Source organism: Chelon labrosus, assembly GCF_963514085.1.
Source record: "Chelon labrosus genome assembly, chromosome: 7".
Classification (NCBI taxonomy): Eukaryota; Metazoa; Chordata; class Actinopteri; order Mugiliformes; family Mugilidae; genus Chelon; species Chelon labrosus.
In genome coordinates this window covers 28329783-28353540 of record NC_140343.1, presented here as the reverse complement: position 1 = coordinate 28353540, position 23758 = coordinate 28329783, and the positions used below count along the sequence as shown (strand labels likewise).

The 23758-nt window shown below is 38.9% G+C and overlaps 3 protein-coding genes and 1 pseudogene across 5 annotated transcripts; all 4 read right to left on the bottom strand.

Annotated features, from left to right (window-relative positions):
• Nucleotides 1-787: 787 nt before the first annotated feature.
• On the bottom strand, nt 788-9493 carry LOC311490612 (uncharacterized protein; the record flags this gene model as incomplete). The annotated part of the gene is made up of 15 exons (XM_084548203.1): nt 788-5122; nt 5404-5530; nt 5614-5758; nt 5884-5987; nt 6253-6415; nt 6545-6647; nt 6747-6952; nt 7037-7087; nt 7347-7429; nt 7641-7969; nt 8252-8327; nt 8411-8621; nt 8726-8791; nt 8885-9039; nt 9359-9493. The coding sequence occupies 15 exons, from the start codon at nt 9491-9493 to the stop codon at nt 4797-4799; spliced, it is 2280 nt and encodes a 759-aa protein (XP_084404329.1). The 3' UTR covers nt 788-4796.
• Nucleotides 9494-10539: 1046 nt separating this feature from the next.
• LOC311490613 (uncharacterized protein) lies at nt 10540-14441 on the bottom strand. The gene is made up of 2 exons (XM_084548204.1): nt 12290-14441; nt 10540-12139 (listed from the first exon to the last, which is right to left on the bottom strand). The coding sequence occupies exon 2, from the start codon at nt 12134-12136 to the stop codon at nt 10547-10549; it is 1590 nt and encodes a 529-aa protein (XP_084404330.1). The 5' UTR covers nt 12137-12139; nt 12290-14441; the 3' UTR covers nt 10540-10546.
• Nucleotides 14442-14596: 155 nt separating this feature from the next.
• On the bottom strand, nt 14597-22616 carry LOC311490611 (uncharacterized protein). Of its 2 annotated transcripts, none has more exons than XM_084548202.1 (2): nt 22536-22616; nt 14597-17566 (listed from the first exon to the last, which is right to left on the bottom strand). In XM_084548202.1, the coding sequence occupies exon 2, from the start codon at nt 17561-17563 to the stop codon at nt 15200-15202; it is 2364 nt and encodes a 787-aa protein (XP_084404328.1). In that variant the 5' UTR covers nt 17564-17566; nt 22536-22616; the 3' UTR covers nt 14597-15199. The 2 variants fall into 2 exon arrangements, with proteins under 2 accessions (XP_084404328.1, XP_084404327.1); XM_084548201.1 differs by lacking the exon at nt 22536-22616 and adding an exon at nt 17708-19120.
• Nucleotides 19263-22517, bottom strand: LOC311490614 (annotated as a pseudogene). Its single transcript has one exon. The product of its transcript is annotated as an uncharacterized misc_RNA (transcript).
• Nucleotides 22617-23758: the final 1142 nt, after the last annotated feature.

Sequence of the window (23758 nt, the reverse complement as noted above, 5' to 3'; positions counted from 1 at the left end):
GTTGCTGCCCGGGCTATCGCTTGATCTGAGGATATGAGAAGTTAAAGTGGGACATGTCTGTGGATTAACCAAAATAATGCAGTGTACTATTTTGCAACATAGAAATACACCAATGTTTACTCAATGTTTACTGTAGACTCCATCAATGTGAAGAATTATCATTAAGCAAACTAACACGTTGAAGGAATTTCTTAAAATTTGCCGAAAATGTCCAATCCAACCAGTGAACTGTATCATTAACATCTCATCATTAGAGACAGAGAAAATCATGTGCTTGAGAAGAACTAACAAATTTTTCTGAACTTTATGTGATGAAATACGAATGCAATGTCTTCGTTTAGTAAAAGTAAATTCCAGCAGCTTGAACTGATTTCTTTAAAGTGGAAAAACAAGTAAAATGAAAGGCAATAGATTCCACTGCGATCCTGAATGTGTTGATGTATTTTTTATTATTATTATTATTATTTATTTATTTATTTTTTATTTTTTTTAATCAATTTGCAGGATATTTTTTGTGAAAATAAAGAAAAAGAAAATAAATTTGGAAATGTAATAAATAAAAAAATAATATTGCTTCTATTTATTTTCACATTTCTGTATTTATAATCAACCATGTATAGTTTTAAATTTATATATATATATATTTTTAAAATTAATTCCTTTTTCCTTTTTATTTTTGTCCCATTTCCACATACAGTATATATATATATATATATATATATGTAAAAACTCCCAAAATTTAAATTCCAACAAATAAGGAAATTAAAAGGGCCTCCACACAAAAACACTGTTTTTTTGTTTGTTTGTTTTTGTTTGTTTGTTTTTTTGGCTTTTACCCACATTTGAAAACTATCCAAAACTACAGCTAACTGAAATAACAGAGCCACAGGGCAGCAGGTATAGGGTGTACTAAAATACACCAGTCACTTAATTCTGAATGAATAAGGAAGATGCCAGGCTTCTTACTACATGTGTAGACAAGAATAGCGCAACATCACAGAAGAGAACTTAACTAAAGCTAACTGTGCATTACCATAGCAGCAATTCGGAGCAGGATGAAATATTTGGAGGCAGAACTCTTTGGGTTTGTTGTTGTCTTGCATCTCATCAACACCAGACATCTGTCTTCCCATGGGTTTGGAAAAGGTTTGATTTTGTAATTATAATTGCTGTGATTGTTATTATTATATTCTGGTCATTGTCATCTGGTCATATTGCTTCTTATTCATTTTCTCCCCCTCATAGCATCAGAACATCTGATGTAATTAAGTATTCTCTGTCTGAGTGTGTTTGCTTTTACATACAGCCTCGAGATAAATAAAGCAAAGTTATATTACTCTTGCTAAGTATTTTCATTGACTAATCTTGTTCTTTGGCACATTTTCTTTCCTTTACAGAAGACTCTTCCTTCCCATTCAAGTGGGAATTATGTAAATCCACTACTCCACAGCAATTTAGCAGCAGGGGAAAACTCCCAATGGGAACAATTGAAGGAGTTAAATACATTTCTTTTTCTGTGGTGTTTGTGAGATACTGTTTTATCTAATGCAGAAGTGCCCTCTGGTGGAAGAGCTTTGTTTCTCTACATCTCTGTATTACTGAGTTCCTACTTTGCAAGAGACAAAGAAATGTTTTGGTGCTTGCTCTGGGGGTTTTAGGCTGGGTTCTGTAAAGCATCTTGAGACAGTTTGTATTGTTATTGACACTATATAAATAAAATTGAATTGAATTGCATTGTTGTTTAGATGTTTTCATTTTGATAGAGGTGATAGTAGGGAAGTGACAGAACCTTTATACACATACAATATGAATATACTTACATAAAAAAACAAAAATGATAAAATAAAAAAATCTAATACTTTATCGCTTTATTTGCTTATTAGTATGGCGTCAGATAACTGCCATAATCATGAGAGCGCAAATACAAACTTAACGAGCACGGGATCAGAAATCGAGGGCGTAAAAAAGATAAAAGAGAGAGGTAAAAAATAATCATGTGGCAAATTAAGTTTTTGTGCAAGTGTGTCAATTGTGAGAGAGAGCAATTGAGGAAGCCGTGGCGCTGCTCGCTCTCACTTCTAACCTCCTCACTTGCTAGCTTGGGGACGTTTCAGCGCTCTCGATATTTTTTCCAACCCGAAATACGTCACGGGTGTAAGGCTTGACAAGACGATTGCCGATCATGTTGCCGATTGACGTTTGTCGGCGGTAGGTGGCAGTAATGTGCTTAATGCTCCAAACAAGGAAGAAGGAGGAGTTAACAAAGAAGTTGGTCGGCGCGGCATACACCTGTTTACATGGCAACACGGATAGGTCACTTTTGCATCAGGCCGCGGTGATGGAGCCGGGAGGAAATGTAAGTTAAAATTGTTTTGCGGCATATGAACGTTAAACAAGTGTCACAACATTACTAAATATTTGAAATAGCTGCTTGATGACTTTTCTCTCATCTACCAAACCTCTTAAAGAAGCTAGCTCTTGTGAATATTTCAGTTATTTAAATTGAACTGATGCTATGGTTACCACTGAGATGATTAATTAAAGTCACATTGTATTTAAATGCGTTTGTTCATTTAAAAACTAAAACTTTCTCTTGGGCTTTCAGGAAATCCTACGTAGCATACTGGAACGTCTAATGACAAGACTTCAGTGGATCCAGGAACAGTCCTCTGTCGATCTTGATTATTTGGAGTATGTTTGCAATCAAGAATACATCTTACTTGATGCAGCATCTCGAATTTTTGAGATACCTTCCTCCATAACAGAGACATTAATACAGCTAGGCAGACTTGTTAAAGATGCCATAGAAGAGAAACAAGGTTCAATATTGTTCACATTGGAGCAAGGGGAAAGAGGACGCCCTAAGTTAAACTTCTCTGCTGAGTTCCTGAATTATCTTTTTGAAATACCACTACCTGTACAATGTGTGGCCAATCTACTCGGCGTTAGTGAGAGAACCATTTTCAGGAGAATGAAAGACCATGGCATCTCATCAAAGACATCATACAGCTCCATGTCTGATCAGGAACTAGACAACAAAATTGCTGCTCTTAAATCTAGCGCTCCACATGCAGGATACAGACTTATTAAAGGACTGTTACAGGCTGAGGGCCATCGTGTTCAGTGGCACAGGATTAAAGGATCCATGCACAGAATTGACTCTGCTGGTGTTCTGTCTCGATTGACACACATGGGGAGCACAGTGAGACGAACCTATTCTGTCCGGGGGCCACTGTCACTTGTCCATGTGGACACTAATCACAAACTAATAAGGTTTGCATAATATGGCATGTTGCACATTCTACTGGCACTGATTGTTTTGAAAAATGTCTGGAAACGTCATGGCTAACTTTTTATCTGTGTATTTTTGTCTATAGATACAACATTGTTATCTTTGGCAGCGTGGATGGTTATTCAAGAAAGGTAGATAAGATGTTTCTGTTACCGGATGTGTTCTTGGTAGGATGGATACAATTGCTCACTCTATTGTTCTTAGATCCTGTACCTGAATGCTGATAATAACAACAGGTCGAACACTGCTCTCCATCTTTTCCTGAAATCTGTGCAGCAGTTTGGTTGGCCATCAAGGTATGCTTCCTTACTTGAGGCTATTATCCCTTTAGACCTTTTCCTTAAACCATGAACACATTCTACAGTTTTAAAAACAGCTAAGCTGAAACGTCATGCATGTCAGTTAGCTTCCTCATGAACCAGACAATTTGCTATATTGTGTCTTAATGTAGAGTACGAGCCGATCAAGGAGTTGAAAATCTTGGGATAGCACGGTGCATGTTCACTGTGCGAGGGACTGGGCGGGGCAGTTTTGTGTCAGGAAAAAGTGTACATAATCAGAGGTATGTTTGTTTGTTATCCATATTGAGAAACTAAGAAATTATCAACTTTTATAAAACTTTAAAACATGAATTGTACTTTCAGAATTGAGCGTTTATGGAGAGATGTGTGGATGGCTGTGACCCAGATCTACTATAACTTACTGCACACCCTGGAAGAAGATGGCCTACTAGACATTACCAATGACATTCACATGTTTTGCGCACACTACATCTTCCTACCACGGCTTAATGATGATCTGGCCAAATTCAACGATGGGTGGAACAACCACCCACTGCGCACAGAGCAAAACTTGACCCCCCATCAGCTGTGGGTCATGGGCCACATTCAGAACCCCCCCACTGAAGCAGAAAACTTTGAGCAGGTACATCACAGCATTAACACAGTAATGATTTAAATCTGTTGAAAATAAACTCATCAGTATCCATGTGTTTAAAATTGACAACTTTACTAAACTCTAATTAGCTGCACCAGCAACAGGATTTTTGTTTCTAAATTTAAAATGTCACAAGTTCAGAACAATTTGCTATCAGTATCTGCATTTGTGTTGCAGCATCCAGACGTCGACACCATTGACTGGGAAAATGCAGGGATTCCAGACGGGTCTTCTTGTGGGGTCGAAGTACCCAACATTCCCAGCCCACTGCATCCTGAAGAAATGGAACAGCTACAATCTACCATTAATCCCAGAGGACCATCACAATGCTTTGGCAGAGATATTTATTTGAACATGGTACAGTATGTACACAGACGACTTGCCAACTGAACCAATAACAATCACCATGTTAATCATGCCAAATAATGTTACATCTGTTAAAAAAAAAAAACAGTAACAAAAGTTTTACTCTTCATTAAGAGAAATGTTTCAAATTCAACAGCAAAGACGTGTCAGCTGTGTAAAATTGAACGCTCAAATACAGTAATTGTCATCACTGATCCACAAATCAAACTCGGTCAAAGGTACTCCCAAAGCGCAAAGCTAGAGTTAGCACATGTTTAAACTCACTGTAAGTGCTCATGTGTGCCACAGGAAAAGTTATGGTGTTTGTACAAGCACTAACTATTGGGAAACAAATGTCATGCTCTTCCTCTTGACATCCATGATTGAACTTGATGTGAATTTCAAAGTTTTTTTTTTCACTTGACAGTACTGGCTTGTGTGCTTGCCCTGTTAACCATTGCAGGACTGATGGAACTGTGAGGGGTTTTGTGTTATGAACCACTGTTGTGTCCAATTCTTCTCTTTCATCAAAGTGTTCGGGATGAGTATCTAATAAAAGAAAATACTGGGTCATTCTATGTCTAAGCAACTGTTATCATAGTCATTTACTGGGTGTGATGTATATCAGTGTGTCTGACACAGGAATTATGTGAACTGCTTGCAGACAAAACGGATGCTTGAGTCTTAAATGGTTATTAACTCAAATTTAAATGTACAGCTTTGTAGATCTTATTGACCTTCAGATTCTACAGGCAGAAAATGTATTTTCATAAAGAAGGGGATAACAGAGGAAGGCTTTAAAAATTGGATATTTAACTCATGTGTCTTACCATTATCCTCTAGTTCTTGAAGAAAATCTTGGAGGCAGTTGAGAAGACTTTGTTCAAGATTGTGTCTTGAGGTTCCTTGTTCACTGAAGTCAGGTTTGCAGCTTGCCATAATGAAGTTTGCATCAGGCTAATGAAGACAAAAGAATATACAGCAGGTGAATCAGAATTTATGCCAAGATGCGTTGAATGCGTTCATCTGTTAGATGTTACCTTGTTATCCTGAAGTGGTACAAACAATGGCCGACATAGGTCAGTGTTTTTCTCCATCATATCTGGAAGGTTGTAAAGCCGCAGGCCTTTTCGCATTTGGTCAAGCATGGGCAAAAGTCGGGCCAGGGAATGTAGAATGATGGTTCTGATAGATAAATGCCCACATTCAGTGACCCACATTCAGTAGTAGGCTACATAGGCTGCAGTATGATTAACATGCGTAAAAGGTTCAACTGCTAAAAATACAAAATTCAGTGTGTTACTAAACACCTTGTTATTGGGTCCTTTCTTTCTGCATTTATGGGACCTGTGTATCCACAGGAAAGCAGTTCATCAGCCAGACTCTGCATTTCTCCATCAGTGGCTGCTCTTACCTGTAAAATATTCAATGATCCACACATACTTTTTAATTAAGTGCAGGGACAACTAACAGCACATTCTTCTACACCCTTTAATTTGGAAGAAATAGCAAAAAATCCTACTGAAGATCATGTGTACTTTTGACCACAGAAACAGGAGAACATTTATTAAAGGCACTTTGTGCCTAATGAGATGAACATATAGCAATCACCCCCAAAGTTAATACAGTACATAAAATTCATTTCAGCACTGCACATGCTAATAATATAATTGCAATACCTTTTCAACTAACTGAATAATTTCAAGGTCCGTCACGTCTTCAGGGGTTACCGCCAAACTGTCAAGATCTCCAGTTGTAAGATAGGTGTAGCACCAGTTCCGCATAAAGTCTGGTGCTGGACCACCCTGGGCCAAACTCACAGCAATGATCTCCCCAAAGCTCCTAAGGAACAATTAAAAAGGGCAGAGGTTTGGGCGCACTTTCCTATCAAGGTACCCAAATTCATAATTTTATGACATGGTGAATGTGTTGTGTACATTTACAGGCATAATATGAACATATGGAAATTACCTGAAGTAACCATCCTCCAAGGCACTTATAGAGTATATGGGATTTTTTCCTTTGTTGTCATTGCCAGGCTCAAAGTAGCGCATTTCAATTCCACTCATCAGTTCTGCCAAAATAAATAAGTGCACATAAGTTAAGCACAAGCAGCAAATATCAACAAAACAGATTATTTAAAAAAAGACAAAATAATGGAGAGGATAGTTACCAGTAAGAAACTCCTTTCTTATTGCTCCTGTATCTATGCCTGCTTCTCCAACAAAGCAAACTTTAAGAGAGGATTTTGGGGTGGTCTTCTTTTGTCTTTTCCATTGTTGAAGAGCACGGTGAAAGAAGTTGGATCGAGTGACACAGACTGAGAATGTCTGAGAGTGGTCCACCTCGCTGGCTAGTTTATGCAAAATGTCATCGAGACTGAAAAAAAAAAGTATATTATTCATTTATATAAACATCTACATATAATTAAATACATTTACACTTGCCTATTATAGATCTGACCTTTGAGGATCATTGTTTTCAACCTCCAAGGTAAATTTGTCTTCCACAGGTCTGAGAATTGTACACAATAGAACAGATGAATTTGTGTCAATGTATTTGCACACTCACCAATAATGTTCAGTAATGACTAGACATCTTATGATTTTAAACATGGGCTAATACTTGTATGTCTTTATTATATCATAAGAAATATATCAATAATAAGAAACTACTTTGATCACAAACAGTAACAGCAACACATAGTTTGAATAATCATATTTTATGCAACAATCTGTTTTTTCCACGCAGGGGACAATTTAACTAGTCCTACCTCTCACCACATACGCTAGCATGCATCTCAACAACATCCAGGGGAAATGCTGTCTGGCATATTGGGCAACAAGCATTCTCTGTCTGAAAAAAGTAAGAAAACATATGAGGAAACATGAGTATAGAATAAAATTCCATCAATTAGAGAAGCAAAGATTCCATAACATCTCTGATCTTTTTGAAGGGTTCTGCATCCGGAACAAGTGGGGTAAATTCTACATCTGTCTCGCAGTTGTTTAGCTATTAGTCATAAATAAGTGTGATTACATAGAACAGCTAAGACGCAGCCACTTACTTCTGTGCTGCCTTCATCATGTACATCTTCTTCTGCATAATCCACAGTCACTGATTCCTCGCTGCAAGAGAGACTTCCACTGCCACAGGATTTGACATGTACTACCAGGAGAGCTAACGGCATTTCCTCATTGCACCTATTACAGTGCGCTTTGGGCATTTTGTCAAATTCTTTGGAACTCAATGGCAGAGGTGTCATATCTATTTCTGCCTGAAGTGGCACTATGTAAAGGACCGATTTGCCCCCATTGCTCGCATTATGGAGAATGGTTCCAGTATACCCTTCAGTCTCTGGCGAAATGACTGTCAGGGGTCTCTGTCCACTCCCACCTGTGAAAATGTCAATTTGGAAAATATTGTTAGCAAAAGACAAAAAAAAGTGTTATTGGTTTGTATATGGTATGGTTACTTTCTTATTTGTGACAAAATATTTTGGTTTATTACCCCAATTAATGCATTTCTAAATTTACTTTATTTAATTACTAAATCTTGCCTTTAAATGTATTTCAATCTTGACTTTAAACCGTTTATTCAGTGTGTCATATTGCACTAATCAATGTGACTTTCTTCAGGTAAATGTCTCTGCAAAATAACATGAATATGATACAATACCCATTGCTTTATAGAGTAACCACGCTCCATTCAGGCCTCGCATCTTGGGAAAATGAACGTCAAGGATCTCAGACAACTGTACAAACAGAATTTATGTACAATGTGAGTGTGCACTATATGAATAAGCTCCTCCTACTACCTACTACTACTAGCACATACTTCAGCATGGCTGATGTTCTTGTTGACCTCAAAGCTTCGTTTGCCAAGCCCAGCTTGAATCAACTTGAATTCGTCGCTGCCTTTTGGGGTTTTTGTGGTCATGTGACCCAGAAGGCAAAATGTCATTAGAACGTCCTTCTGTGCCTTGCGCTTCATGGGTACAAACTTGGATTTCCCTTTCAGACCCTTCTGAAAGACACCTGGAAATGATCTAAAACAATACAAACAACAATTCACAGATGCAATTACTGTAAAACATTATACTACACAAAATCTGAAGTATTTCATCCATTGTAACACAGGATAAAGGAGAACCTCATCATTTCTTGCTGGACTGAGGGTTGACATGAGGCCAGTGGGTGGGCATGCTGAACCCTCCCCCTGAATTGCAAAAAATAGAGAAATAAATAAAAATTATATAGTGCTAAATAAAGAATGATACACTGGTTAAAAACCGTAATGTTTTCCACAAACCTTTGCAGTTCCTGTTGTCCCGGTTGCTGAGGTGGGAGCTGTGGGCTGACCTGCTGTCCAGGAGTCCTACTGATGTGGACACTGGGAGACTGCAGTGTGTTGTTAATTACAGCAATCAGGTTTTGTGCTGTATTTACAATTTCTCTCATGCTGCTCTGGAACAAACAAAAACAACGTACACATTGAGCATCTCTTCTAGCTTGCGTGCAGAATAGCTAGCTTGCAGAATTTCTTCTTTTTTTTCTTGGTTTGAATAATTAATACATAAAACAGGAGTGTCTAACAACGCTACCAGATATTTTGAATCATTCATACGAGCTGCCTGGTGACGTTTCGTACCTGTTGGTTATTGGTGCTAACCATAGGTGCTAACGTGTCTAGTAATGTAACATGTTTTACACAAACATGAATAACAGCTTTAGCAGTAAACCTTGAGCACAAAGTTCATATGCCGCAAAAACAATTTTAACTTACATTTCCTCCCGGCTCCATCACCGCGGCCTGATGCAAAAGTGACCTATCCGTGTTGCCATGTAAACAGGTGTATGCCGCGCCGACCAACTTCTTCGTTAACTCCTCCTTCTTCCTTGTTTGGAGCATTAAGCACATTACCGCCACCTACCGCCGACAAACGTCGATCGGCAACATGATCGGCAATCGTCTTGTCAAGCCTTACACCCGTGACGTATTTCGGGTTGGAAAAAATATCGAGAGCGCTGAAACGTCCCCAAGCGAGCGAGTGAGGAGGTTAGAAGTGAGAGCGAGCAAGTTTTTACCTCTCTCTTTTATCTTTTTTACGCCCTCGATTTCTGATCCCGTGCTCGTTAAGTTTGTATTTGCGCTCTCATGATTATGGCAGTTATCTGACGCCATATATTTGCTATTGTTACAAGTTGCAAGTTACAAAAAAAACGTAGCAATATGAATACAGGAGTAATATACAAATGTATTTTTCACTACCAAAACATTTTATTTCTTTGTTTTTTACATTTTTATCTGCTGTTCCATAGATGTTTTAGCATTCAAGTGTTTTTGGGTAGTTTTTTAAAATTATTTTTGCTTTATTCTCTGAGGTTAAACTGCTGACTTTTAACTATTTCTGGGGTGTGGGTACTGTACTTTTTTTTTACAGGGTTTGTTGAATGTAAATCAAAAATGTTAACCTCCTGGTTCATTGTCATGGTCTTCTGCTGTCTTATCAGAAGAAGAAAAAATGTAAAAAGGCAAACAGTCTGTACTAAGATAAATTATTTCTCACACGTAGACATGCACAAATCCACACGCATTCGCACCACTACTTGTATGTTTCTTCTCCCACTCCATTGAAGAAAATAAGTTACTACAGGACTGAGATCAGGTCACACAACTGATACTGGCCCATTTTCCATAACGGTGATCAAACTGTGAACTTCCCTGAGGTGCTGCTATTTTTTAAAGTCCTCAAGTCTCTGCCTCTCGTAGAGGCCTCAGGATGATGTCTCTCCTGTAGGAGAAGCGGGTGAGTTTGACCCAGCTGTGCATCTTCTCTCTGTGCTGCAGCAGGCGGTATAGAGATATGGTGAACTTAGCCAGTGTCAGTGTACAGGTGATCTCCACCACCAGCAGTGCAATGTAAATCATCATCTGAGATTTGTACTGCTGAACTTTTGTTCCTCCCCGATACTAGAAAGAAGGCGGAGGCTCTTGATAGGCTGGCATGGTGGGACAGGTATAGATGACAGGAGAGGTTGGTGGAAAAGATGTTGTTGTTTGGGTGGTTGTTGGTTGGGTAGTCCTGAGTGTGGTTGATGTGGGCGTAGTTGTTGGAGGTCTAGTTGTCATTGTAGTTGGTGTTGTGGTGGGTAAACTGGGAGTTGTGGGAGTTGGCGTGGTGGTGGTTAACAGAGTGGTTTTTGGGGGAGTGGTGGGGCAAATTAATTGATCCTCTGATAAGGATATGATTTCCTTCGATTTTAGATGTTCTGGATACTCACAGGTAACATTAGATACAAGCTTGGCAGAGTTATCCTTCATCCAGGTATACAATCCGATCAGTTCACAGTCACAGTGCCAAGGGTTGTTGGTGAGGTCGAGTTTTTTGAGTTTTGTTAAAGGCTCAAAAATATCCTCAGGAAGTGTCTGGAGGTTGTTGTGAGCAAGTTTGAGCGTGATCAGTGATTGTAGTTTTTCAAAAACGTCTCCATCCAGTGACTTTATCATGTTGTTCTGTAGATTCAATTCTGTGAGCTTCTCAGGACCATCAAAGTACTCAGCGGACAGGGTGACAAACTGATTTTTGGACAGATCTAGCTTCTTGACTTTTTTAAGGGGACAGAATATTCCTTTGGGAAGAGTGCTAAGATTGTTTTGACTGAGGCTTAACTCAGTCAGTTTAGGCATTTCTCCAAAAAGTACTGGTGGCAGACTCATTAGCAAGTTGTTCTTTAGGGTCAGAGTTTTAAGCTGAGGGAAGCCAACAAAAAATTCTTGAGGTAAAGCTGTCAGAAGATTGCTGTCCAGTAACAGCTTCATTAGTTTGTCTTTATGTGGAAACAGATTAGGTGGCAGTTCTGTTAGTTTGTTTCCTTGCAAGCCAATTTCCTTCAGATTTGGTAAATTGTGAAAAATGTCTTCAGGAATGGTGGTCAATTGATTTTCATAGAGACGTATAGTCTGCAGTTTCTTTAGGTTCGAGAACAAGTCGGTTGATACAGCAGAGAGATTGTTTTTAGCTAAACTGAGCACTAAAAGGTTGTCAAGACCATCAAACGTCTTGTCTTCAACTGATTCAATCTCATTCCCATGTAAGAGGAGCTCATTTAGTTTTTTAAGGTCTTCAAACAAGCCTTTCTCAAGTCTACGAAGCTTGTTAAACTTTAATATAATTTTCTCCAGGTTGCTGAGGTTTTGGAAAACTCCCACTGGGACTGATGTTAATGGAGTGCTGGAGATCTCGACATGCTTGAGGTGTACCAAACCTTCAAATGCTCCCAGCTCTACAGTTGTTGTGTTAGTGTTCATGAACTCCACCTTCTCAAGCTGGGGGTTTTGAGCAAAGGCAGCTGTGGGGATTGTTGTTATCTGGCTAGCTACAAAAAACACCTCTGTCACACCAGGTCTCAGAACGCGTGGGATTTCTGTTGTAGATGAACTAAATACATCCTGGTTCTCTTTTGGGCAGTCCGTCTCCTTTGAGCATGAATTTTGAGCCAATAAGAACTCGAGCAGTAAAGACAGAAAAAGAATGACAGTTTCTCCCCTTGTCATTTTCATTCACTGTGAAAGGAAAACAGTTTTGTGATCATATAAACAGACATAATTCAACTTTTGTTAATGTATCAGTAACATTATAAAAGCTTTATCAAGTTCAGTTATCATTAAATCTATGTTCTTTTGCAGTCAAATGTCAAAGAAACATTTGCCTACCTGATTATTTCCCGGTCCGGGATGAAGCACGATGAAACATAAACAAGCACAGTGTCATTAGTTTCATTTCATCCTGTATCTATGTCAGCCAGCAAGCCTCGAGTGTGTTGCATCCCACGTGAGGCGTGGCATGACACCCTTCTGCAGCTTGAGATAAGAGCAGTTTCGGTTCTCAAACTACTGCATGTCTCTGCAGCATGGATCCAAGATTATAAAACCTTTTTTACATACACCTGTAAAATGTTATGCAAGATTAATAATTATTTACCCTACTCATAAAAAGTATAAATTACTTAAAATAATATCAGAAGTGCTTTCACTTCAACAATAAAATCCTCGGTGGAGTTCCAAACACAAAATCAAGTATATTTCTGAAAATGTAAACAATAATAATAATAAAAATATATATTTAGCAAGTACGTTTCAAATTTCCAAATCAAGGAGGACAAAATGATCACGTCATTCATTTAATATGCCTCACATCATAAAAATATGTTTGACACAGAGCCTTGCTGACTGTTCTAAAGTTCAGTGAAATGAGTAGGCAAAGACAGAGTTAATACATATCAGTTATTTGGGAACCAATCCTTTTCATGTCCCATCACTCTGGTCAAAGGGACTAATCAGCAGGTGTGGCTTAGTGGGTGTCATTCCTGATGGAAAAACAATCCCACCCCCTCCGTGGTGCTATAACAGCACTATTTTTTGTATTTATTTAATGTTAACTTTTCCTTGTCTTGTGCGCATTGTCCTTAATGCTATATGTGCTGCAACACTGCACATTTCCATACTATAGGAGGTGTTGGCAAATTGTGTGACTTTCTGGATAATAGCTGAGGCATAACCATCATATATACACTGCACATATACATCAACATATTCTTTATGTTGTTCCTAATACAATAACCAGGGAACAAATACATAAACCTAATGTTAAAATAAATTCCATTTTTTTGCCTTTGGTTCCATAAATATGTCTGCAGCACCTAAAACACAACCTGCTGTGTTATATAATGTATTTGGTTGTTTGCCACTGACACAGGTATAAACAAAACAAAGCTTGAATTTATTTATTATTTATTTATTGAGAACCTGATCATTTATTTATCTGTACAAACCACTATTAGTTGCTGGCACCAGCATTCTGCATACAATCGCCTGATTATCTAAATTGATTAATACAATGAGCTGAGATAACATCTGCAACAACTTAAAACGATTTCCAAGGTCAGTTTATTAACTCCATTTGTAACATTTAAACAAGACTGCTCAGTCTGATGCTGCAAATGATTCACTGGGATATCGCATGAGTTTTTTTGCCCCGTGATGTGGTGGACAACTTTGTATGAGGCTGACAGTGCTTGCCTCGCTCACATAATGAGTGGCCTGTTCCTGTGTACTTCTTCTACTGGGTTGTACAGGCAGTCTGTTGATTAGTTTCAGGACAAGGAGAAACAACAACTTTACTAGTTCTCCCCATGTTCAACGAATTTGTCTTTAGTTTCCTGAGAATGTTTTTATGTCTGTTTCTTTTTTCCTTCCTTCCTTTCTTTTTGACTCACATTACAACATTTGTGACTGATTAGTTTTGTCCGGTCTAAGCTATAGGGGGAGTACTAACATGGCTCCTTCGAGCACAACTTCATCAACTCTTTCCCCTCCGCTCACATTAGGTGCCAGGGATGTAAGGGATGGTAAACATGCCTTTAAGAGTCAAGTTTTGACTTTATACACAGAATTCTGTGAAAGCAACAGCAACCAAGCCTCATGTATCATTGACTTAAAACTTTGCGTGACACCCGCAATTGACTATTCTTGTTCTTTGGCACATTTTCTTTCCTTTACAGAAGACTCTTCCTTCCCATTCAAGTGGGAATTATGTAAATCCACTACTCCACAGCAATTTAGCAGCAGGGGAAAACTCCCAATGGGAACATTTAAAAAAATTGAAGGAGTTAAATACATTTCTTTTTCTGTGGTGTTTGTGAGATACTGTTTTATCTAATGCAGAAGTGCCCTCTGGTGGAAGAGCTTTGTTTCTCTACATCTCTGTATTACTGAGTTCCTACTTTGCAAGAGACAAAGAAATGTTTTGGTGCTTGCTCTGGGGGTTTTAGGCTGGGTTCTGTAAAGCATCTTGAGACAGTTTGTATTGTTATTGACACTATATAAATAAAATTTAATTGAATTGCATTGTTGTTTAGATGTTTTCATTTTGATAGAGGTGATAGTAGGGAAGTGACAGAACCTTTATACACATACAATATGAATATACTTACATAAAAAAACAAAAATGACAAAATAAAAAAATCTAATACTTTATCGCTTTATTTGCTTATTTGCTATTGTTACAAGTTACAAGTTACAAAAAGAACATAGCAATATGAATACAGGAGTAATATACAAATGTATTTTTCACTACCAAAACATTTTATTTCTTTATTTTTTACATTTTTATCTGCTGTTCCATAGATGTTTTAGCGTTTAAGTGTTTTTGGGTAGTTTTTTTAAATTATTTTTGCTTTATTCTCTGAGGTTAAACTGGTGACTTTTTATATTTCTGGGGTGTGGGTTACTGTACTTTTTTGCAGGGTTTGTTGAATGTAAATGTAAACAATCTCAAAAATGTTAACCTCCTGGTTGATTGTCATGGTCTTCTACTGTCTTATCAGAAGAAGAAAAAATGTAAAAAGGCAAACAGTCTGTACTAAGATAAATTATTTCTCATACGTAGACATGCACAAATCCACACGCATTCGCACCACTACTTGTATGTTTCTTCTCCCACTCCATTGAAGAAAATAAGTTACTACAGGACTGAGATCAGGTCACACAACTGATACTGGCCCATTTTCCATAACGATGATCAAACTGTGAACTTCCCTGAGGTGCTGCTATTTTTTAAAGTCTTCAAGTCTCTGCCTGTCTTAGAGGCCTCAAGATGACCTCTCTCCTGTAGGAGAAGCGGGTGAGCTTGACCCAGCTGTGCATCTTCTCTCTGTGCTGCAGCAGGCGGTATAGAGATATGGTGAACTTAGCCAGTGTCAGTGTACAGGTGATCTCCACCACCAGCAGTGCAATGTAAATCATCATCTGAGATTTGCACTGCTGAACTTTTGTTCCTCCCCGATACTTGAAAGAACGCGGAGGCTCTTGATAGGCTGGCATGGTGGGACAGGTATAGATGACAGGAGAGGTTGGTGGAAAAGATGTTGTTGTTTGGGTGGTTGTTGGTTGGGTAGTCCTGAGTGTGGTTGATGTGGGCGTAGTTGTTGGAGGTCTAGTTGTCATTGTAGTTGTTGTTGTGGTGGGTAAACTTGTTGCGAGTGTAGTTGTTGTAGTGGTGGTCGTTTTTTGAATCGTTGTCAGAACGGTTGTTGGTACAGTTGTGGTTGTGGGTGTAGTTGTTGTTGCAGTAGTTGTGGGCGCAGTAGTTGTTGTGATAGTTGTGGGAGCAGTTGTTCTTGCAGTAGTTGTGGGAGCAGTTGTCGTTGCAGTAGTTGTGGGAGCAGTTGTCGTTGCAGCAGTTGTGGGTTCAGTTGTTGTGGTGGGCAGAATTGTTGTCATAGTAGTTGTAGGCAAAGTTGGGGTTGTGGTGATGGTGGTTGTGGGTGAAACTGTTGTCACCGTGGTCATGTGTGTGGTGGCCCTGGCTGCGCTCATAGTGGTTGTAGTTGTTGGTGTTGTCGTGACTAGTGGTGTGGTAGAGATAGTGGTTGTTGTTGTAGGTATAGCGGTGGTTTGGAGGTTGGTGGTGCTTTGCTCTGTAGTAAGGAGCGTTGTGGTTAATGTAGTGGTTGGTAAAGTTGTTGTTGGTGTTGTAGTGAGAGGTGTTGTGGTTGGAAGGATGGTGGTTGTTGGGAGTGTCGTAGTAGTTGTGGGAGTTGACGTGGTGGTGGTTAACAGAGTGGTTTTTGGGGGAGTGGTGGGGCAAATTAATTGATCCTCTGATAAGGATATGATTTCAATCAATTTTAGATGTTCTGGATACTCACAGGTAATATTAGATACAAGCTTGCCAGAGTTATCCTTCATCCAGGTATACAATCCGATCAGTTCACAGTCACAGTGCCAAGGGTTGTTGGTGAGGTCGAGTTTTTTGAGTTTTGTTAAAGGCTCAAAAATATCCTCAGGAAGTGTCTGGAGTTTGTTGTGAGCAAGCTTGAGCGTGATCAGTGATTGTAGTTTTTCAAAAACGTCTCCAACCAGTGACTTTATCATGTTGTTCTGTAGATTCAATTCTGTGAGCTTCTCAGGACCATCAAAGTACTCAGCGGACAGGGTGACAAACTGATTTTTGGACAGATCTAGCTTCTTGACTTTCTTAAGGGGACTGAATATTCCTTTGGGAAGAGTGCTAAGATTGTTTTGACTGAGGCTTAACTCAGTCAGTTTAGGCATTTCTCCAAAAAGTACTGGTGGCAGACTCATTAGCATGTTGTTCTTTAGGGTCAGAGTTTTAAGCTGAGGGAAGCCAACAAAAAATTCTTGAGGTAAAGCTGTCAGAAGATTGCTGTCCAGTAACAGCTTCATTAGTTTGTCTTTATGTGGAAACAGATTAGGCGGCAGTTCTGTTAGTTTGTTTCCTTGCAAGCCAATTTCCTTCAGATTTGGTAAATTGTGAAAAATATCTTCAGGAATGGTGGTCAATTGATTTTCATAGAGACGTATAGTCTGCAGTTTCGTTAGGTTCGAGAACAAGTCGGTTGATACAGCGGAGAGATTGTTTTTAGCTAAACTGAGCACTAAAAGGTTGTCAAGACCATCAAAAGTCTTGTCTTCAATCGATTCAATCTCATTCCCATGTAAGAGGAGCTCATTTAGTTTTTTAAGGTCTTCAAACAAGCCTTTCTCAAGTCTACGAAGCTTGTTAAACTTTAATATAATTTTCTCCAGGTTGCTGAGGTTTTGGAAAACTCCCACTGGGACTGATGTTAATGGAGTGCTGGAGATCTCGACATGCTTGAGGTGTACCAAACCTTCAAATGCTCCCAGCTCTATAGTTGTCGTGTTAGTGTTCATGAACTCCACCTTCTCAAGCTGGGGGTTTTGAGCAAAGGCAGCTGTGGGGATTGTTGTTATCAGGCTAGCTACAAAAAACACCTCTGTCACACCAGGTCTCAGAACGCGTGGGATTTCTGTTGTAGATGAACTAAATACATCCTGGTTCTCTTTTGGGCAGTCCGTCTCCTTTGAGCATGAATTTTGAGCCAATAAGAACTTGAGCAGTAAAGACAGAAAAAGGATGACAGTTTCTCCCCTCGTCATTTTCATTCACTATGAAAGGAAAACAGTTTTGTGATCATATAAAAATTCACCTTTTGTTCATATCAGTAACATTATAAAAGCTTCATCAAGTTCAGTTATCATTAAATCTGTGTTATTTTGCAGTCAAACGTCAAAGAAACATTTGCCTACCTGATTATTTCCCGGTCCGGGATGAAGCGCGATGAAACATAAACAAGCACAGTGTCATTAGTTTCATTTCATCCTGTATCTATGTCAGCCAGCAAGCCTCGAGTGTGTTGCATCCCACGTGAGGCGTGGCATGACACCCTTCTGCAGCTTGAGATAAGAGCAGTTTTCGTTCTCAAACTACTGCATGTCTCTGCAGCATGGATCCAAGATTATAAAACCTTTTTTACATACACCTGTAAAATGTTATGCAAGATGAATAATTATTTACCCTACTCATAAAAAGTATAAAATACTTAAAATAATGTTAAAAGTGCTTTCAGTTCAACAATAAAATCCTTAGTGGAGTTCCAAACACAAAATCAAGTATATTTCTAAAAATGTAAAAAATAATAATAAAAAAAATATACATATACAAGTACATCTCAAATTTCCAAATTAAGGAGGACAAAATGATCACATGTCACTCATTTATTATGCCTCACATCATAAAAATATGTTTGACACAGAGCCTTGCTGACTGTTCTAAAGTTCAGTGGAATCAGTAGACAAAGACAGAGTTAATACATATCAGTTATTTGGGAACCAATCCTTTTCATGTCCCATCACTCTGGTCCAAGGCTAATCAGCAGGTGTGGCTTAGTAGCTGCCAATCCCACCCCCTCCGTGGTGCTATAACAGCACTATTTTTTGTATTTATTTAATGTTAACTTTTCCTTGTCTTGTGTGCACTGTCCTTGGTGCTATAGGAGGTGTAGGCAAATTGTGTGACTTTCTTGATAACAGCTGAGGCATAACCATCATATGTCTATACCAGGCACATAAACACTGCACATAAATATGTCTGCAGCACCTACTGCACAACCTGCTGTGTTATATAATGTATTTGGTTGTTTACCACTGTCACAGGTATAAACAAAACAGAGCTTGAATTTATTTATTATTATTTATTTACTGAGAACCTGATCATGTATTTATCTGTAAAAACCACTATTAGTTGCTGGCACCAGCATTCTGCATACAATCACCTGACTATCTAAATAGATTAATAAAATGAGCTGAGATAACATCTGCATCAACTTAAAACGATTTCCAAGGTCAGTTTATTAACTCCATTTTTAACATTTAAACAAGACTGCTCAGTCTGATGCTGCAAATACTTCACTGGGATATCGTATGAGTTTTTTTTGCCCCACGATGTGGTGTACAACTTTGTACGAGGCTGACAGTGCTTGCCTCGCATAATGAGCGGCCTGTTCCTGTGTACTTCTTCTACTGGGTTGAACAGGCAGTCTGTTGATTAGGAAAAACAACAAGTTTACAAGTTCTCCCCATGTTCAATGCATTTGTCTTTAGTTTACTGAGAATGTTTTTATTTATTTTTTTAAACTTATTTTTTCCTTCCTTCCTTTCTTTTAGACCAGAGGTGCTCATTACGTCAATCGCGATCGACCGGTAGATCGCGAAGGTAGTGCGGGTAGATCGCGTGCCTGTCACAACGGGTGGGTAGCAGGGGTTGGGAGTACGGACCCAGATGCATGACTTGAGGAGGCAGGAGTTGGCAAAAAAAGGTTTTTAATTAACAAAGAACAAAACTTACAAAACCAATAGCGCTGCCGAGGTGGCAGGAAATCCAAAAAGCAAACAAAAATCCAAAACACTATCAAAACTAAGACGTAGCATGAAACTATGGCATGGAACAAGAACAATGACATGGAACGTGGAACAAACTATGACGTGGAACATGGTTTACAAGCAGTATGACGCGACAGGGACAAAAGGGAAGGCAGGGCTATACTGTATATACACACACGAGGAGCAGGGGTGACAAGACACAGGTGAAGCAAATCAAGAATTAACACAAGGTGAAACCAATGATCAAATCAAAAGAAAACATGGAGTAGCAAAACAGGAAATTCAGAACTTAACAAAATAAAACAGGAAGCAGAAAACCTAAACCCTAAACCATGACTATGAAAAAACCAAGACTTGACAAAATACAACAGAAAAGACATGACGAAAAGACATGACGAAAAGACATGACAGAAAACTAAACCATGACGGAAACCATGACAGAAACTAAGACATGACGAAAGACATGACGAAGGACAGGACATGACGAAGGACATGACGAGAAACTAAACCATGACGGAAGACATGACAAACATGACAGAAAACATAGAACGGAGGGCATGTCAGAAAACATGACAAAACCTAGACTGAACATGACAAAACCATGACAGTGCCATTGAAAAAAAATGTTTTAGCTGTTAGTCTAACATTTATCTGTTGCACATCCAAAGCAAACAGCAAGACAAACGTTCAAAAAATCAAGGAACACCACCAACCGAAAATGTTAAAAAAAAAAAGAAACTCTGTAACCTATATTAACAATATAAAGTCATTTTTGTCAAAGTGTCTTGAATAGGAATCAAATAAACACAAAGAAAAAAGTCTTATATATAAACACAGACAGATACACAGACACTTGACAATGGCATGTTATTTGCAGCTAATAATTAATTTGTTTTCAAAAAATGTTTTTTAGACCAATTAGGTGAAATTGGATAATTTCCCACGGCACACCTAACGATTTCTCACAGCACACTAGTGTGCCGCGGCACAGTGGTTGAAAAACACTGACTTAGGATATATATGTATATAAGGGTAGATCACTTTGACTTGGTCATTGTAAAAGTAGCTCACAAGCCAAAAAAGTGTGGGCACCCCTGTTGTAAAGCATTTCAAGCTATAAGTATGACTAATTGCTTTCTTGATCATCCCTTTACTAAAAACACCAGCACAAAATAAAACATACCAATGCTGCGGGCGCAGACTTGAGTTCAGCCTATTGGTACAGCCCTCCAAGATATTTATGGTTTCTCATGTGGCCCCTTGGGAAAAATAATTGCCCACCCCTGGTATAGACAGTCAGTGTCATTCAGTTCTAACAGCCTGGCAAATTGGTCGGCCAAATTTGATTGTATCAATGACCTGTTTGCATTAAAATCACGACATGCTGTAAAATCACTATACTGCTGTAATTATTTTACTGTAGGCTACTTAAGGGTTCAGGTTAATGATTACTATATGATTATGGTCCAAAACCAAATCAAATGCAGTTTTTTTCATCAAGGTACACGAAACTTGTGTTGTCGGCTGGCTGGCTGGCTCACCACGCCGCGCATGAAGTGGGGCGGTCTGTCAGTGACTCCCGGCCCACTTTCCCCCCCCCCAGTCCGCACCTGGTGGGCGTAGTTGTTGGAGGTCTAGTTGTCATTGTAGTTGGCGTTGTGGATGGGTAAACCCGGAGTTGTGGGAGTTGGCGTGGTGGTGGTTAACAGAGTGGTTTTTGGGGGAGTGGTGGGGCAAATTAATTGATCCTCTGATAAGGATATGATTTCCTTCGATTTTAGATCTTCTGGATACTCACAGGTAACATTAGATACAAGCTTGCCAGAGTTATTCTTCATCCAGGTATAAAATCCGATCAGTTCACAGTCACAGTGCCAAGGGTTGTTGGTGAGGTCGAGTTTTTTGAGTTTTGTTAAAGGCTCAAAAATATCCTCAGGAAGTGTCTGGAGTTTGTTGTGAGCAAGTTTGAGCGTGATCAGTGATTGTAGTTTTTCAAAAACGTCTCCATCCAGTGACTTTATCATGTTGTTCTGTAGATTCAATTCTGTGAGCTTCTCAGGACCATCAAAGTACTCAGTGGACAGGTTGACAAAATGATTTTTGGACAGATCTAGCTTCTTGACTTTCTTAAGGGGACTGAATATTCCTCTGGGAAGAGTGCTAAGATTGTTTTGACTGAGGCTTAACTCAGTCAGTTTAGGCATTTCTCCAAAAAGTATTGGTGGCAGACTCATTAGCATGTTGTTCTTTAGGGTCAGAGTTTTAAGCTGAGGGAAGCCAACAAAAAATTCTTGAGGTAAAGCTGTCAGAAGATTGCTGTCCAGTAACAGCTTCATTAGTTTGTCTTTATGTGGAAACAGATTGGGTGGCAGTTCTGTTAGTTTGTTTCCTTGCAAGCCAATTTCCTTCAGATTTGGTAAATTGTGAAAAATATCTTCAGGAATGGTGGTCAATTGATTTTCATAGAGACGTATAGTCTGCAGTTTCGTTAGGTTCGAGAACAAGTCGGTTGATACAGCGGAGAGATTGTTTTTAGCTAAACTGAGCACTGAAAGGTTGTCAAGACCATCAAAAGTCTTGTCTTCAATTGATTCAATCTCATTCCCATGTAAGAGGAGCTCATTTAGTTTTTTAAGGTCTTCAAACAAGCCTTTCTCAAGTCTACGAAGCTTGTTAAACTTTAATATAATTCTCTCCAGGTTGCTGAGGTTTTGGAAAACTCCCACTGGGACTGATGTTAATGGAGTGCTGGAGATCTCGACATGCTTGAGGTGTACCAAACCTTCAAATGCTCCCAGCTCTACAGTTGTCGTGTTGGTGTTCATGAACTCCACCTTATCAAGCTGGGGGTTTTGAGCAAAGGCAGCTGTGGGGATTGTTGTTATCAGGCTAGCTACAAAAAACACCTCTGTCACACCAGACAGAACGCGTGGGATTTCTGTTGTAGATGAACTAAATACAGCCTGGTTCTCTATTAGGCAGTCCGTCAATAAGAACTTGAGCAGTAAAGACAGAAAAAGGATGACAGTTTGTCCCCTCGTCATTTTCATTCACTATGAAAGGAAAACAGTTTTGTGATCATATAAAAATTCACCTTTTGTTAATGTATCAGTAACATTATAAAAGCTTTATCAAGTTCAATTATCATTAAATCTATGTTCTTTTACAGTCAAATGTCAAAGAAACATTTGCCTACCTGATTATTTCCCGGTCCGGGATGAAGCACGATGAAACATAAACAAGCACAGTGTCATTAGTTTCATTTCATTCTGTATCTATGTCAGCCAGCAAGCCTCGAGTGTGTTGCATCCCACGTGAGGCGTGGCATGACACCCTTCTGCAGCTTGAGATAAGAGCAGTTTTCGTTCTCAAACTACTGCATGTCTCTGCAGCATGGATCCAAGATTATAAAACCTTTTTTACATACACCTGTAAAATGTTATGCAAGATGAATAATTATTTACCCTACTCATAAAAAGTATAAATTACTTAAAATAATGTTAAAAGTGCTTTCAGTTCAACAATAAAATCCTTAGTGGAGTTCCAAACACAAAATCAAGTATATTTCTACAAATGTAAAAAATAATAATAATAAAATATATATATATCTACAAGTACATCTCAAATTTCCAAATTAAGGAGGACAAAATGATCACGTCATTCATTTAATATGCCTCACATCATAAAAATATGTTTGCCACAGAGCCTTGCTGACTGTTCTAAAGTTCAGTGAAATCAGTAGACAAAGACAGAGTTAATACATATCAGTTATTTGGGAACCAATCCTTTTCATGTCCCATCACTCTGGTCAAAGGCTAATCAGCAGGTGTGGCTTAGTAGCTGCCAATCCCACCCCCTCCGTGGTGCTATAACAGCACTATTTTTTGTATTTGTTTAATGTTAACAGTTGCAGGTACCAGCATTCTGCACACAATCGCCTGATTATCTAAATAGATTAATAAAATGAGCTGAGATAACACCTGCAACAACTTGAAACGATTTCCAAAGTCAGTTTATTAACTACATTTGTAACATTTCAACAGCATCAGACTGCTCAGCCCCCCCCCCCCCCCCCCCCCCCCGCATTTGTCTTTAGTTTCCTGAGAATGTTTTTATTTTTGTAACTTCTATTTTCCTTCCTTTCTTTCTTTTAGACTCGCATGTCAACATCTGTGACTGATTAGTTTTGTCCGGTCTAAGCTATAGGGGGAGTACTGACATGGTTCCTTAGAGCACAACTTCATCAACTCTTTCCCCTCCCCTCACATTAGGCGTCAGGGATGTAAGGACTGGTAAACATGCCTTTAAGAGTCAAGTTTTCACTTTATAGACAGAATTCTGTGAAAACAACAGCAACCAAGCCTCCATTTCAAATGAATGTTACCACCTTTCTACTCAGTCTGGACTGGGTTTTGCTAT